The sequence below is a fragment of the Pseudopipra pipra genome, chromosome 20, assembly GCF_036250125.1.
Source record: "Pseudopipra pipra isolate bDixPip1 chromosome 20, bDixPip1.hap1, whole genome shotgun sequence".
Classification (NCBI taxonomy): Eukaryota; Metazoa; Chordata; class Aves; order Passeriformes; family Pipridae; genus Pseudopipra; species Pseudopipra pipra.
In genome coordinates this window covers 3,740,164-3,754,881 of record NC_087568.1, presented here as the reverse complement: position 1 = coordinate 3,754,881, position 14,718 = coordinate 3,740,164, and the positions used below count along the sequence as shown (strand labels likewise).

The 14,718-nt window shown below is 47.9% G+C and overlaps 1 protein-coding gene across 7 annotated transcripts in view; it reads right to left on the bottom strand.

Moving 5' to 3' along the window:
• VAV2 (vav guanine nucleotide exchange factor 2) overlaps window positions 1-14,718 on the bottom strand; it is a 132,907-nt gene that overhangs the window by 39,814 nt on the left and 78,375 nt on the right. For all 7 annotated transcript variants that reach the window (XM_064676756.1, XM_064676758.1, XM_064676757.1 and 4 more), the window contains exon 3: window positions 8,934-8,992. In XM_064676756.1, the coding sequence (XP_064532826.1) occupies window positions 8,934-8,992 (59 nt within the window). The remainder of the gene's footprint in view (window positions 1-8,933; window positions 8,993-14,718) is intronic.

Genomic DNA, 14,718 nt, shown 5'->3' with positions numbered 1-14,718 from the left:
TAACGGGAAGAGCCAGGTAGGCTGCAATTCTAACAGCAATAAGCAGGAAGGTTTATTTATTTATGAGCATATTTCAGCAACTGGGTGTCTTGTCCTAGCAACTGAAGCCAATTGTTCACCTCTGCAGTGCCCTCACAGAGAATAGAGGGTCAGGGATGGGTCAGCTTTAGCCTGATAATTTTATACTGCAGCATCTTGGCCTCAAATCCACGTGTGAAAGAGCAGAAAGGACCCAGCATGGTTTATTTTCTATTTTTCCAGTGTCCATTCTGATTTCTTGGGGTCAAACACCAGCCCTGGGAACAGGAAGCCTGGTGACAAGAAGGGAGGGTGGAAATGTCCCACTCAGTGCTCTCCATCCCAAGGAGCTGTTCCCACTGCTCTCAGTGGAGATGGTCTGTCAGGCAAGGAAGTTCTCATGCCTTGTGCAAACACCCTCAACAGACTAAAGGAGGTGGTTCATCCCCCTTTCTGGAGCGGGATTCCAGCCTCTCAGCACGATAACCTCCCCCTCTTTTCCTAAGATCACACTTGAGTGTTTTAAAAAGCAGGTGGAGTAAGTGACACCCGGGAAACCTGAGCTGCTCCCATCTGCTGCCCCTTCTGTGAGGGGTTTCTTCATAAACAGGAAGGATCAGAGCCTCAAGCTGGTGCAAAGGAGTTTCTGCAGCTCTGCTGGGATGGAAGGGGCTGTGCCAAGTCCTCCTGGCCCAGAATCTGGCAGAAAAGCGTTTCCATAATGAGGAATACACAGACTGTAATTACACCTTGCAGTACCTCACAGATCCCATGGCTGGAGGTACAGACCTTCTGACAGCCCTGCTTTGAAGACAGCATTGTGGCAATGCACAGAAAACCCACGGGACTCTGATTTCACCAAGATTTTTGGGCTTCAGGCTGTGCTTTCCATGTGAGTTCAGGTGTGGGGTTTGCAGCCCCACAGCTCCCATGCTTCCAGAAAAGTCTGTCTGTCCCACTGCTGAGGTTTCATGCTGCTTCAAACCCCATATCTCAGACTTTGGCTGTTCACAGCACATCACTTTGACAGCTCCAACCTTCCCCTTTTCTTTTTTCATCCTCTTTTCCTCCAGGATGGCTCACCCTGCGAACATGGGATCATCCCATCCCAGTGACCACAGATTCCCTGTCAGTCATCAGTTCTGGAACCTCAGTGCCCAGTGGATCCCCTGGGCACACCATCACACCTTCATGAGCTCTCCTGGAGCTGCCCAAAGAAATCCATGTAGTTTTCCCAAGACATTTGCCCACAACTGAAAATTCCTTCCTTGTCGGCTTCGGTGGGATTAGGCAGATTAAAGAAGCATTTAATTTACTGATGTACCAAGAGATGGACATGAGCTGACCAGGGACAAGCAAAGAGGTGACCTGGAGCTGCTCCTCCAGCTCTGCTCAAGACCCAGGCAGCACCTCCAAGATTTGTTTCCCATCTGTGAAATGGGAACACCATCAGGGAATGATTTTGGTCAAGTGCTGCGAGGTAAAACCACACTATTAATGCCCAAGATCCATTTATATGAAGCAGAATAGAATCAATTCTCCCCATGCACAACAAGGCACATTGGAGCATACCAAAAGCTGCTGAATTTAATTAAAATCATACTATTGTGTTACATTACTCATCTCTGGAAAGAAGCACCTCACACTGCGCCAGATTTTAGACACGTCCTCTGAAAAATTATGATTTGCTTTCATTTGTGGTCTGGAACTTGCAGAAATTCTCATAAGATTAATTTTGATAGAAATTCAGTGGGGAAAGAGCAAGCTACATCATGAGATAGCACGAAGATGATGATTTTGCAGGAGGGAACTCAGCACTTAACACAGTGCACAGCCCAAGGCTGAGCTGCATGTCCTGCTTCAGCTCAAATCTGAACTGAGGATTTCTGGGGACGATGAGACAAGAAAATAACAGCTCGTATAACTTTACATTTCAACACATTATCGCATTTTTAAAAAATCCTCATGTACCAATGCTTTGCTCAAGCAAGTGGTATGATTTTCTCCTCACTTCAGCTCCACATTGATGAGAACAGATGGATAAAATCAAAAGGGGAATCCAGAACCATCTTTCTCAAAAAGAAAGGAAAAAAAAACAACCCAAACCCTGTTGGCTAACAGCATAACTGATCACTAGGGAATGATTTCCATAGTAAAGACCTGAGATGCACCTCAAGGTGTCCAACAACATCCCCACAGGCTCTGCAACTGCCTCTCTTTGGAAAACACTTGGTTAAAACAAAAACCTTGAAGCCTCCATTTTTAACTTGTAGCAAAGCTGCACAAGGAGATCTTTCAGCACTCTGAGTTTTCCTGCTGTACCTGAGCAGCTGCTATCCTATGAAACACGTGCCAATAAAAACAAAGAAGTGCCTAAATGGATCTTTTTGCCTGATTCCAGCCAGCACCAGCATATCCCAGCCAAGCAGGGTCTCACTGTGCAACATAAACCAGACCCAAACAGCCCACCTGGGCTGAGCAGCACATTCTGAGGGTCACAGAGAATAAACAGATTTGTGCTCCCCCTTCTGCAGATGTGAGAGAAGATGTGAGGTGCAGAGAGACATGGCTTGTCCTGGAGCACCCCTCTCTGCAGGCACAGCCCATGGCAGCACCTCCAGCTCCCATCCTGCTGTTCCCCAGTGCTGGAAACCCCCCCAGCTCTGAATACTTCATTTTGGATCAGCTGAGCCTGAAGCCCTTCTCCATCCTTGGGGCAAGGGCTTCGTTTCAGAGACACAACCAGAGGTGATGGGAAGGTCTCACCCAAACAAGGCAGTGCCAGGGTGGGCAGTGACCAGGAGGAGCCCTGAGGGAAGCACTATGTGGGCAAAGACAACGTGCAGTGACAAGGCAGGTGCACCCCAAAACCCAGCAAACCCCACCTGTGACTATCAAACCGAGCTGAGCACATCAGAGCTGTATCATCATCACACAAAGCTGCTGGTGGGGAGGGGTGGGAGAGGAACTGCCTTTGCTTTCGTTAGCAGATGCTTACGGGGTGACCTCAGCATCTCCCAAGCCTACAAAGCAGCCGTGCAGGAAAACATGTCAGTGATATTTTTCAGACTCTCTTAGGAGCAAGTCTGTGAGGACACATACTTGCCAAAATAAATGTGTTAAGACCGTTTTTAGCGGGAAAGGAACTGCTTTCAGCCAAGGATTCTGCTTATCAACAAAGGAAGAAGCTTTATGGTCACTCCTAAAGAAGGTTTGTCCATGTCACAAGAAACCACCTCCACTTGACCTCCTGCTTGTGAGGTCTGTGCTGAGCCCCTGGATTTGTGCTGGTCAGTCCCAGGACTGGTCCCACTTCCACACACCCCAGAGCACAGGAGAGTGCTGCATAGCAACTGTATCTTTTCCCAGACATGGATCCTCCCACAGCCTTCTCCATCCATTTTATAGCAACACTTAAAAGTGTGTACAATGAATAAACAACGGCAGTAAAAAATTATGGGCAGAGTGCAATTACAGAGAGCCATTGGCAACGAATAAAACAGCCCTTGTAAAACCAACCTTAAGGAGAAGAAGTCCCATAACTACCTCCTCAGCAGAAGACACTTGAGGACTTAATTGCTAGTGACTTTAATTGCTTGCTGTTTTCACACACAGCTGGATCCGCCTCCCGGGCTGAGCTCCCATCCCCAGGGACGGGGGGAGCAGAGACCAAATCTGATCTGCAGGAAGCCTCCAGCATGCTGGAGAATCTTTGCAAATCCCATAAAAGATTTCCCCCTATCTCCCTTCTCTCCCCCAGGACAGCAAGGGGAACACCTCGATCAGCTGCCCCAGGGTTTGTGCCACCACATCTTCTGCAAGAAGTGGGGCTTGCTGGCAGGACCACAAGGTCCCCTTTGCTGGGTCACCTCCATTGCAAAAAGAAGGGTATCCCTGCATTGCAGTGAGGCTCAGTCTGATGGGGAAATGGATTAAAGCTATGTAACCTGGACAAAACTCCAGGTTTAATTCCACACCAGTGGCTGAAGCACTGAGGAGTTTCCAGGTTACAAACACTGGGAGCAGAGACATGCACATTTAGCAGGGCAGGGCAGGAGGCTGCCCATGCAGGACCAGCTCCATGTGGCCCCCTGCCCCTCTCCTGCAGGCTGGGCACCACATGCCAGGAATGCTGCTCTGACTCTCCCTTCCCATCCCTCCTCCCTTTCACCCCCACACACATCCTGATATTATTGGCAAGCTGTTAAGTACAGAAACTCCAGGGCTGATAACGCTGCAAACCTCATTTTGGGCATGTCAGTCTTTTTTAATGGTTTTACCTGCGCAAAAGGGAGCAATGATGAGCTCTGTCAGCAAGGCAGGGAAAAGCAGGGTGGTAGGGAAATCTCCTCTGGATTAAATCCTCACTGGTGGGAGGATGCTGGTACAGCCCATTTAGTTGCCTTGAATGTGCCTGGAGGCAGCACCGACCTGAGCTAATCCCAGTGCTGAGCTTCATTTCCCTCATCACACTGTCTGCACTTAGAGAGGGGCAAAATCATACGACCATGGAATGGTTTGGCTTTGAAGGGACCTTAAAGATCATCTCATTCCAAACCCCCTCCCACGGGCAGGGACATTGTCCACTAGACCAGGTTGCTCAGAGCCCCATCCAGCCTGATCTTGAACACTTCACTCCCAGAGATGGAGCATCCACAGCTTCTCTGGGCAACCTGTTCCAAAAAACCAGACACGGGATGGCCATGAAGGCCATTCAACAGGGTGCCCGTGGGCAACCTGGGCCTGACACCCACTCAGCACTGGATCTCAACTGATCACTTATTCTTCCCAAAGAGGTCCTGCCTTGGCCCCCAGGATGGGGAAAACACAACCATCCCAGTCTCCCTCCCTCCACAGCCCGGCCAAAGCACTGCCACCACTCCCACGAGAGAAAGCCTCCTCTGGCAATCAGGATTCACCCTCCTCCCCCCCATTTGCAAATGTTTTTAAATCTATTTTATTAACTGTAGTGCCCTCTGAAGAGAGTCACTGAGAGGTTCAGTTCATATATAAAGGATTTACTTAGATTAAGGGCCTCCATAAAGGCCTTTGAACATGGAAACTCCTTCCCGTTCTCAGCTGGCCTTGCTGTGCACACATTAAAAATGCATGCAGGCAGCAGGAGCCAATATTCCTTAACCTCCTGCTTTGCTTGCAAAACTCAGCTTCCAGAAAAAACATATATCTCAGGGAGATGAATAAACACATGTCCCCTCTGCTCAGAGCTCACATTCAGCCCCTGGAGCCTGCCAGCACCAGGTGGATGATGGTCAGAGCCCAGAGGACATCAGGATGTGCCACAGGCAAAGGAGAACGGTCATGGCTGTGGCAGCAAATCTTAAGAGAAAAAAAAAGCTCTAAGAAAATATGAATAATCCTGGTTTATTGGGACCTGCAACAAGAAGTCTTGTTGTCCTCCAGAGAGCTGACTTTGCTTGAGAAAACTTGGAAAGGGAATGAGAACTCATGCTCCAAAGCACAGGAGAAGCTTCACACAACATCCCTGTACAACCATGCTGCTACAAAATCCTCCAGGCTGGCTTGGAAGCACTTAGTGCCAGTCACTGTGGGAATGGGGTAATGGAATTAATGGGTGCGAGTCGGGTCTGCAGGGGAAAATCCTGGCTGTAAAACAAAGGCTCCTTGTTCAGGGACAGCCACGGATGGGCACAGTGGTAACTTCTGCCTGAAACTGCTGACAGTCCTCCAGATAGATGGAGGAAAGGATGTGAAACAGTAATAAGTTAAAAAATCTCCTCTCCCTAGTTTATGGGCAATGCTACATGAGGATCTGTTCTTTGTCCCCAGGTACAGCCCTGTAAGACAACAGAGGGATGAAAATCCCAGGAAAAAGTTCCTATCCCTTTACCACAGAGCCTGTGCTCCCAAATGAGATCGAGAGGGCTGCCTGTGCAGGAGTCAGTCCCATTAGCCAGGTGAACAAAGACATTTCTCACCTCCCCATTTCTGAGAGGGGAAAAAAATCAAACATCAGAAACTAAGGGAGTTGCCCAGGGAGTTGTACAGCACCCAGAGCAGAGCCAGCATCCAAATGCAGTTCCATGCATCTGCTTTCCCTTCAGTGCATGTCTTTATCCATAAAACCATCTTTCATCTGAATGTGAACACCTTAAATTAAAGAGAGAAAATGTGCCTTTTCCTAGGGAGGCACCAATGAGCCTCTTATCATCAAGAGGATGTCATGGCACCACCCCAAAAAATCACCCAGCGCAGTGGTGGGGTCCTTGCAACAAAACACTTCTTTAACCAGCGAGGAAACATCATCTGGGCTGTTTGCAAAATCTGGTTTTGCATCATTTGAGCCCATCCCCTGCCAGGAGGTGAGTCAGGGATGCCCCACGCTGGAGGGTGATGCTGGAGGGTGGAAGCAGCCCCTGGGATGGGGACAGGGCAGGGGCTGTAGCTACAGCTGCTGTGGATTAAGCACAGCCTTAACAGGGCACTGCAAACTAAACATTGCATTCAACATCTTTTTTTGCCGTGTTTTGCTGCTTGTAGCTTGTTTCTTGGAAGAAACACTCTGTCATCTCAACAGAGCTATCCTGATAGCTATCTGGTGTACTCCATGAAACAGGATTTTTCTGGCAAGGTTCATGTAGCTAGAAATTATTAAGGCAGAAAGACTAATTTTGTTTCACTGAGTAGCATACAAGATTGATTTTTATTTTTCTACATGCCATGAAACTTATTTAAGGACAAGTAATAGGCTTTAGGATTTCTTTCACTCTCAATTTGCGTGATCCTGACTGTTAGACCCTAAAATAGGGGCTGGAGCAGAGCCACATTCATGCTGTGAGACTGATGACCATACAGTCCACACACCAGCCTAATTTCACTGTATTTACCACGTTTTTGAGCACAGTGCCTAAGCCAACAAGACTTTTCTTATTTATTTCAATGGCAGCATCTTCACTGGGAGAGGGAAGAGTACAGACCCCAATCATCAGTGGGGACCCCAATGAGCTGAGGGGCAGCAGTGGCTGATGTGAGCAGCCCCTTCAGGGAGCCAGAGCTGCTGCTGGTTCCCACAAGATTAGATTAATTCATCTGAGATTAGTTTCTATCACTGAGGGTTTTGTGATGGTGTAGCAAGAAATCATCTAATTTAAAGGAAAAAACACGTAGCGACGGACAAAGCGAGGGCTCTCTGACCACAGGGGACAGCGAGGTGGGGGGGGACACCCCACAAGGGTATTTTTGTAGAATTACAGAATTCAATTCTAGTCTAGTCTAGTCTATTTTCCAGCTAATGGAGTGACAGCATTTTCTGTTCCTGCAGAGCTGGCAATGGGGAGGAGAAGCAGGGTTAATATGCAGGAAAACAGAGTTAGACGCAGAGGCTCGCTAAGCTCTGTGCTATTCTTGTGTAATTATGGTACCAAAGGCTTCCAAGATAAAGGATTTTAGTGGGAACTGTAACTGCTGGTTGTAAAATGCATGAGAAGAAGCCACATATCCACCAGAATAGCAAAGCCTCCCTTGTCCCTGGATCCCAGCTATTGCCCAGCCCTCAACAGAACCAACAGGGACTCAGCCAAAGCCTTCCCACGGAACACAGCTCATTCATCCTCTGAGGCAACTCCAGGACCTCCCTCCCTTCCTAGGGAAGGGCTTTTCCAGGGATTACACCCTGCAACCCCTTCCAGTGATGCCCCAGGACTTAAACCCAGCCCTTGCCAAGGCACAGCAGCTTGTGCACGTGGGTTCCCCATTGCTCCCTGCCTCCAAACGCCTTGGATGTTCTTTTCCCTCAAAACAATAATCACTGCAGGCTTCTCCAGGACTCAGGGAATGTAGTCCTTAACTTACAGCACATCTTTATTCCTCAAAGCCTCGCCCCCTGAATCTCCCCCCCTGTCCTGCTGGGATCTGTCGGGTTTGTGTTCAGCAGATGGGAAAGCACCGAGTCGGTTTTACACGTGAAAAGCTGTTCCCCCTCCAGCAATATCAGTGCAGCTAAGGCAGGGAAAATATGTTCTAACAGTGGAAATCATGGCAGGGGGTAGTGGGCATGGGTGGCAGGGCTGGCAGTGAAGCAGGGACCCCATCCAGGCTGCATTCCCTGCATCCTGGCTGTGCCTGGCCCTGCAGACTGTGCCGTGCTACCCCCAACCAGAATAGCAGCAAGACACATGCTGTGGAGAAAAGCAAATGTGTTCTATAGCTGGGGATGAAAACACACACACATTCCCCTACAAAAAAGGAGAGAAGGTACTTTAGGCTGAGAACTCATCCCAGTTATAGCTGTGTCCTAATGAGATGTTGCCAGATTAATAATACAAATGCACACTAACAAGAAAACCAATTGCAAACCAATTTTGCAAGGAGCTGAACAAAGAGCAGGATAACAGCTCTGCTTAATAGGGCTGTCTGCTCCTTTTAATTCCTTCTCCATTGCTCCTTCAATGAGCAGAGGAGGAGCAGCCAGCCCACCCCGGGTGCCAGGGCAGGGGACCCATACCCCCCTCACCCCCTCAGCAATGTTGTCTCTGACAAACTCAGAGGGAATTTTCCAGCTGTTAGGGACAGAAAAGCCACCTGAGCTCTTCTGCACAGGAGCAGGTGACAGTGGGGACAAGGGGTGATACCACAGCTCATGGGCACTGCTGGCTTTCCTGGGATCCCTCAGCTGCACAGTGAACCTGAGCAAAACCCCCAAGAGACATTAAACCCGCCCCTGCTGCCCTCCCCAGGAAGAATAGTGTACACAATTCATCACATTTTCACTTATTTTATCTGAAACTATTCCCAAGTAGCCCGTAAGCTGCTTTTACAAGTACCCAGCCTTCATCCCAAAGGCACCCTTGATGTCTGTTTAACCCTACTAAGTGTAGTTTCTAAAGAGTCTGATGTGATTAAATACTAGGAATAGCATCATATTGAAAGGATCTTACCTAATTCCTTTGGTTTGAGCAATACTGTGGAAGGAGAGCCTGGATACTGCAGAGATCACCTGGAAATGAGAGAAAAAGATGCTGGTGTGCTTACTGAGGACAGAGGAAGGTTTGGTGAGGACTCACACACAGCCTGGTGTTTGGACATGGGCCACTGAAATGGATGTGCTCCAGTCCCCCCATGAGTGTCCCAGTGTCACCATCAGGGCTGGGAGGACACTGTCAGTGCAAACACTGCTTTTGGTTCTACCACTGAGCACAAAAGACATTTAACCCTCAGCTATAATCATTCAAGAGCATCATCCGAGGAAACTGCATCCCACACTCATTTAATATGTCCAAACCTGCCCTGATAGGTTTTATGCAACACTGAGAACCACTGAAAAAACCCTCTTACTTTGTATTTTATCACAAAAGGATTATAACTCCTTTCATGTCTCTCCCCACACAAAGATGATCTTATTGAGGCAGACTTGCCAAGACTGAATGGTTTTGACTTCTTGCAATTCAATAAAGATGCATCATCGGTTTGTCAGAGGTGAGTGCAGACCGTCGCCCTTTTCTGGCAGAAAACAGCCAGAAGTGATTCAACAAGGAAATATTTTCATCAGCATTGCAATAAGGAGCAGTAAAACCACCAGCTTTTTCTGAAAACTCCCATTTTTGATGGAAGTTTTAATTGCTGTGAAGAATTTTCAATGAAGAGGAACAACGAACGGGTTTAGTCCCTTGTAAATATAAACCATGTTTTACTGTTGCTCATATCCATCATTTCAAAGCTAGATTGAAAAAACAAACCTATTATTTTTGGACTGGTTTCCAAAATTGGGATGAATAGAGATGCCTGTGCCTGGGACACAGATAAAGGGCTTCTTGAGCGGTCCCTGCTCAAGGACCCCCAGCTCCCACCTCTCCTCCAGGTGTACAAACCCAAACACTGTGGGGGCTGTTGCTGACTGGAGCTGCCCTGAACCCAACCCAGCAGTGAGGTCCCCTCAGGGATGCTTTATTTAGGGACTGTGTCCCCCCATCCTGCTGAGGGGATGCTCCCCTGCTTTGCTAAGTCATCTCCACACCAGTCACCTGGGGAGCACTGGATTCTCTCCTGGGATGCTGGTGGTACTCGAAGCCTCTCTCCCTCCCACATTATTATCCCAGAGCATCAATCACTGTCTTATCACACACCCTCATGCAAATCCTCTCTGCTGGAAAAGCCATGCAAGCACCAGGTTTGTGGAGAGCACACCAGGCTCCTTGGGACTGAGGAGCCTGAGCTCATCCTGCTGCAGCAGATACTTCTCCAAATTCTATCTTCTCCACACTTTTGCAACCTCCACCCGTTTAATTTTTCATTTCTTTTACCACTGCCATGAATTCCAGTCTGGCTGCTCCACACGTGGACCCTGAGCCAGGGCAGCAACCAAGGAGCTGCCACAGTTTGATGTTAAGCAGGTGATTTTCACATGGAGAACAGGGAACAGAACATCCCTGAAAGGCTCCAGGGCTCGTCAGGGCAGAGCCATGGCACAGAACTGCCAGCACGTGGTACCTGCAAACACCAAGACCAGACAGGGGACAATGACTAGAGACCCCTCTGGCACCCACAGCCACGCTCCACAGGGCTTAAAATACTCCAAGGGAAGTCCCAGACTGATTTAATGAGTCTCTTCTGCAACCTATTATTAGATCTCTGAAGTAAAAAATCAGTTTATGAATCAGACAGTTATACTGCAGGGTTTGACTTCCAGGGAAATTTAAGAGAGAAGCTCAGTGTTCTCCTCGCCAACAAGTTTTCCTTTGTTCTTTTATGAACAGCCCCAAGCTCTGAACATCCTGGCACATCAAAGCCCAGGACCTGGTTCCAGTGAGGAGCCAGGATGCACAGACACACTTGCTGACACCGAGGCTCCCAAATCGATGCTCAGGCACGTAAGCAAAGTGACCCACTTCGAGGGATCAGGTACAAAGAGCATCCCTGAAGCTTGGCATCTCTGAAAGACTGAACAGTGACTGTCCCAACATAAGGGAATATTTTCCCAACAACAACTCCTGCTAAGGCAGTAGCCAAGAGCAAGAAAAGCCAAGTGCAAGCCCAGCTCCTCACAGATCCCATGCTCCAGCCTGCCAGCCTGGGAAGTGCTTAAGCATTCATTTAAGGATAAGTAATCCTCTCAATTTCAACAGGATTAAACAACATTCTTAAAAGTAAGTCAATCCTTAAGTGTTTGCTAAACTGTGTCTCATTTTCCCTATAAAGCAGCTTCTTCTTTGCAGACAAACCCAGGAATAATTTCTGCCACTCCCAGCTCTCGTGTTCCATCAGGCCAGGGGGGATCCAGGCTGTTCCACACCCACACAGCAGCTGGCACCAGGGTCCCTGATCTCATCTGAGGATTTTCCTTGCTTCTGGAGTACCAGGACATACTAATACAACTAATACAGATATTCCAGGTGGTGAGAAGCTGTGGCTGCCTCATCCCTGGAAGTGTCCAAGGCCAGGTCAGACAGGGCTTGGAGCAACCTGGAAGGTGTCACAGCCTGTGGCAGGGGGGTGGAATGAGATGAACTTTAAGGTCCCTTCCAACCCAAATAATTCTGTGATTCTATGACACTAAGTGGAAATATAATTCCCTGGTTATTTATACCTCCCCTTTCTCTCATGGCAGCCTGGAAATGCAGACTCCTTGTTTCCCCAAGGCAGATGGTACAACCAAAAAAGATTCCTTGCTGTGGGTTATCGGTTCCTTTCAGATTTATGCTGATTATTTCATAAGCTCAGATCTTTGGCTGCTTAAAACTGAAAATCCAGTAGAACTGAGGCTGTTGCATCCTGGAAGGGATGAGCAGGGACACCTTCCACTAGCCCAGGTTGTTCCAAGCCCTGTCCAACCTGGCCTTGGACACTTCCAGGGATGGGGCAGCCACAGCTTCTCTGGGCAACCTGAGCCAGGGCCTCACCACCCTCACAGGGAAAAATTTGTTCCTAGTATCTAATCTAACCCTGCCCTCTGCCAGTTTAAAGCCATTCCCTCTTGTCCTGTCACTACATGCCCTTGTCAAAAGTCCCTCTCCAAGTCATTTGAACAGGCTGTTTGGAAAACTATACTCTTATCTGTGTGTTTTGCTTCCAGGAGACGGAGGGCTGTGGGATTTAACAACAGATTATTACTATTATTATTACCTCTTCGCCCATTTCTCAACGCAATTTCCTCCTAGAAAACTGCTTTCAGCACACAAAATTACCATAAAAGCTAAATATAAACATCCCACTGACAATAAGATGCCAGGAATATAAACAGGAATATAAAGGTGTGTAATGCAGGTGGTGCACAGACAGAATTTCTCTGCACGAGACCTGCAAAGGGTTAGTGTGAAAATTCTGGTGGTTTTGCCATGACAAGTGAGGAATCCCGGGAATGCGAAGGGCATCCCAGTTTGCCTTTGTATTTTTAGACCTGAGCTAAATGCAACCACCCAGCTGATCATCTGCCGACCAGAGAGACCATCGCTGCAAATCAACAGCACCAGAAAGGGAGCACGAGGGTTGTGCACGTGATTCCAGAGGCTGAGCATCAGATTTAAAAAGGCACCAAGTTCTGCACTTCATGGGAAACAGGAAAGAAAATAAAAATAAAACAAAATAATCAAGGCTCCTAGTGGGTTCCTCACATTCACTGGTCATTTTGGAAGAAACCTGACTAAAGAAATGGGGTTTTTGAAAAGAATAGGAAACCAAAAACCACCACACCACCACAATCCACTTCTTTTCTTCCTTACTACCAACACTTTCTTTTAGGAATTACAGATTTTAAAATAAACTGAAGCCAAATAGAAAATAAATTATTGTGCTTACTGCTCTTCGACTTCCTTCAGCATTGTTTATTGCTGATGGTATCTCTGAGTATCCAGAAAACTCTAAAATAAACTTTCTCATATTTGAAAAAACAAACTGACCCAGCTGGACTGCAGAACAATTTGCATAGGAGGGACTTCCTAGCTCTTGGAACACCAGAAGTGTGCCTGAGAATTGGAGTGAGCTGAGGGCTCCCAGCCAGGATGGAGCCCCAGCAAGGATGTGCATTCCCAGAACAAATGGGAGATTTGCTTCTAAGCAGGAGCTCTGCACAACAGTGATAATTCTGGACAGAGACCTCTCTGTGTCACCTCTGCACATCCCCTTTCCAGGGGAAGGTGGTTTCACAGCCTGGAATTACATGGAGTAATCTTCTGGTCTACCCCTACACAGCAAACACTAAACCAGCCCTTTTCCCTGGACACAGTGCAGCCAGGGTTGCTGCAGCTTCCCATAGATTTTGCTGGGAATTCCTTAATTCAGCATCTCCTGATAGAACCTGGTACCTGAGAAGAGCATCACTCTCCATGACTGTGGCAGGAGGAAATCAGACATGGTGGGATATTTTCTTGGGATGCCAAGGGAGGGCAGAGCCCCATTAAGAGGTCAAGTCAGTTGGATTTTCCTACACCCAGGGCTCTCTCCTCTCAGCTGGACCTCATCCATCCAGCTGCCTGCTGAGGACAAGGACTATTAAATAATAATCCATTTGAACAACTGGTGTGAGCCTTTCCATTGCCTGCCTGAATTATTTTCCCTTCACCTGCCCAGGGATGCCACAGCTTCTCCTCCCATTCCCACTCATGCCAGGTGTGGTGGTTGCTGGCATGAAGCTTCTGGAGAGGAGCCAGCTGAGTGGGTTTGGGCTGATACATATTTGATAAGGATTTCAAATCAAAGCCAGGGAAGTTTTCCTGTAATGGTGTGTCCAGATTTCCCTCCTGGTATTCACGATAGGGTCCACACAACAGATGGGGAAATCTATGATGGGAGTATAGTAAAGCCTCTTCACTTCTCCAACAAATACCTATTCCAGGGATCCTGGACTGCCACTTCCATGTGATTTATTGAAATATCAATAGCTTGGGACATTGCTATGGAGCTGTAGATGAGCTTCAGAGCACCCAACAAAACACAGAAGAGGGAAGAACCAGAAACGTAAAACAAAACCCATTTGCCAGAACAGTTGGGGAACACAATTTCTCAGCTTCCAGCCTCTGGGTTTGCTGATCCCTTGGCTTCAAAGATGTGTGTGCAGCACTGAGTGCAGTTCTCAGGGGTGTGGTAAACACCATCCTGAAGCCCAGACAGCGGTTTGGTGGAGAGCTGGCCAGGGATGCCAGGACCACATGTCTCAGTGGGGCTGGGCTGACCTCCAAGCTGCAAACCAGCCCCAGGAAAGCCAGGTATAAGCTGAATTTTGCTTCTAAAATTCAGCAAGGAAGGCTGGATGTACATGCCCTTTCCTCTTCTAAAGGGATCCTTGGTCATGGAAGCAGCAAAGGGTTAAATAATCTCAAGTGAGCATCTGACACAGATTGTCCCCGAGACCTCTTAGCCACAGTTCAGAGCGCCCGTGTCAGGCTGTGTTATGGTCACTGCACATCACAGGGACAGTGATTACACCTCTAGATAATGAGGTTAAGCCCTCTAACACGAGTCTATCATCAGAGATGCACTTCCCAGGCAAAAGTACAGGAAAAAAAAAACCAAAAAACAAGCCCAAAACCTCCCATGTTTCACCTTATTTCCTTACAAAGCAGCTGGAGGCAGTGACTCCCCAGCACGGCACCTGCACAGCAGCATTTTCCAAAGGAATGCTGGGGTACACGTAGCATTTTGTTACAGACCTGACTAAAAGGATCTAAAACACATTCCCAGCCAGCACAGCAGCATTCAGGCACCAGAATAATTCCCCATTCCCATGGCTCT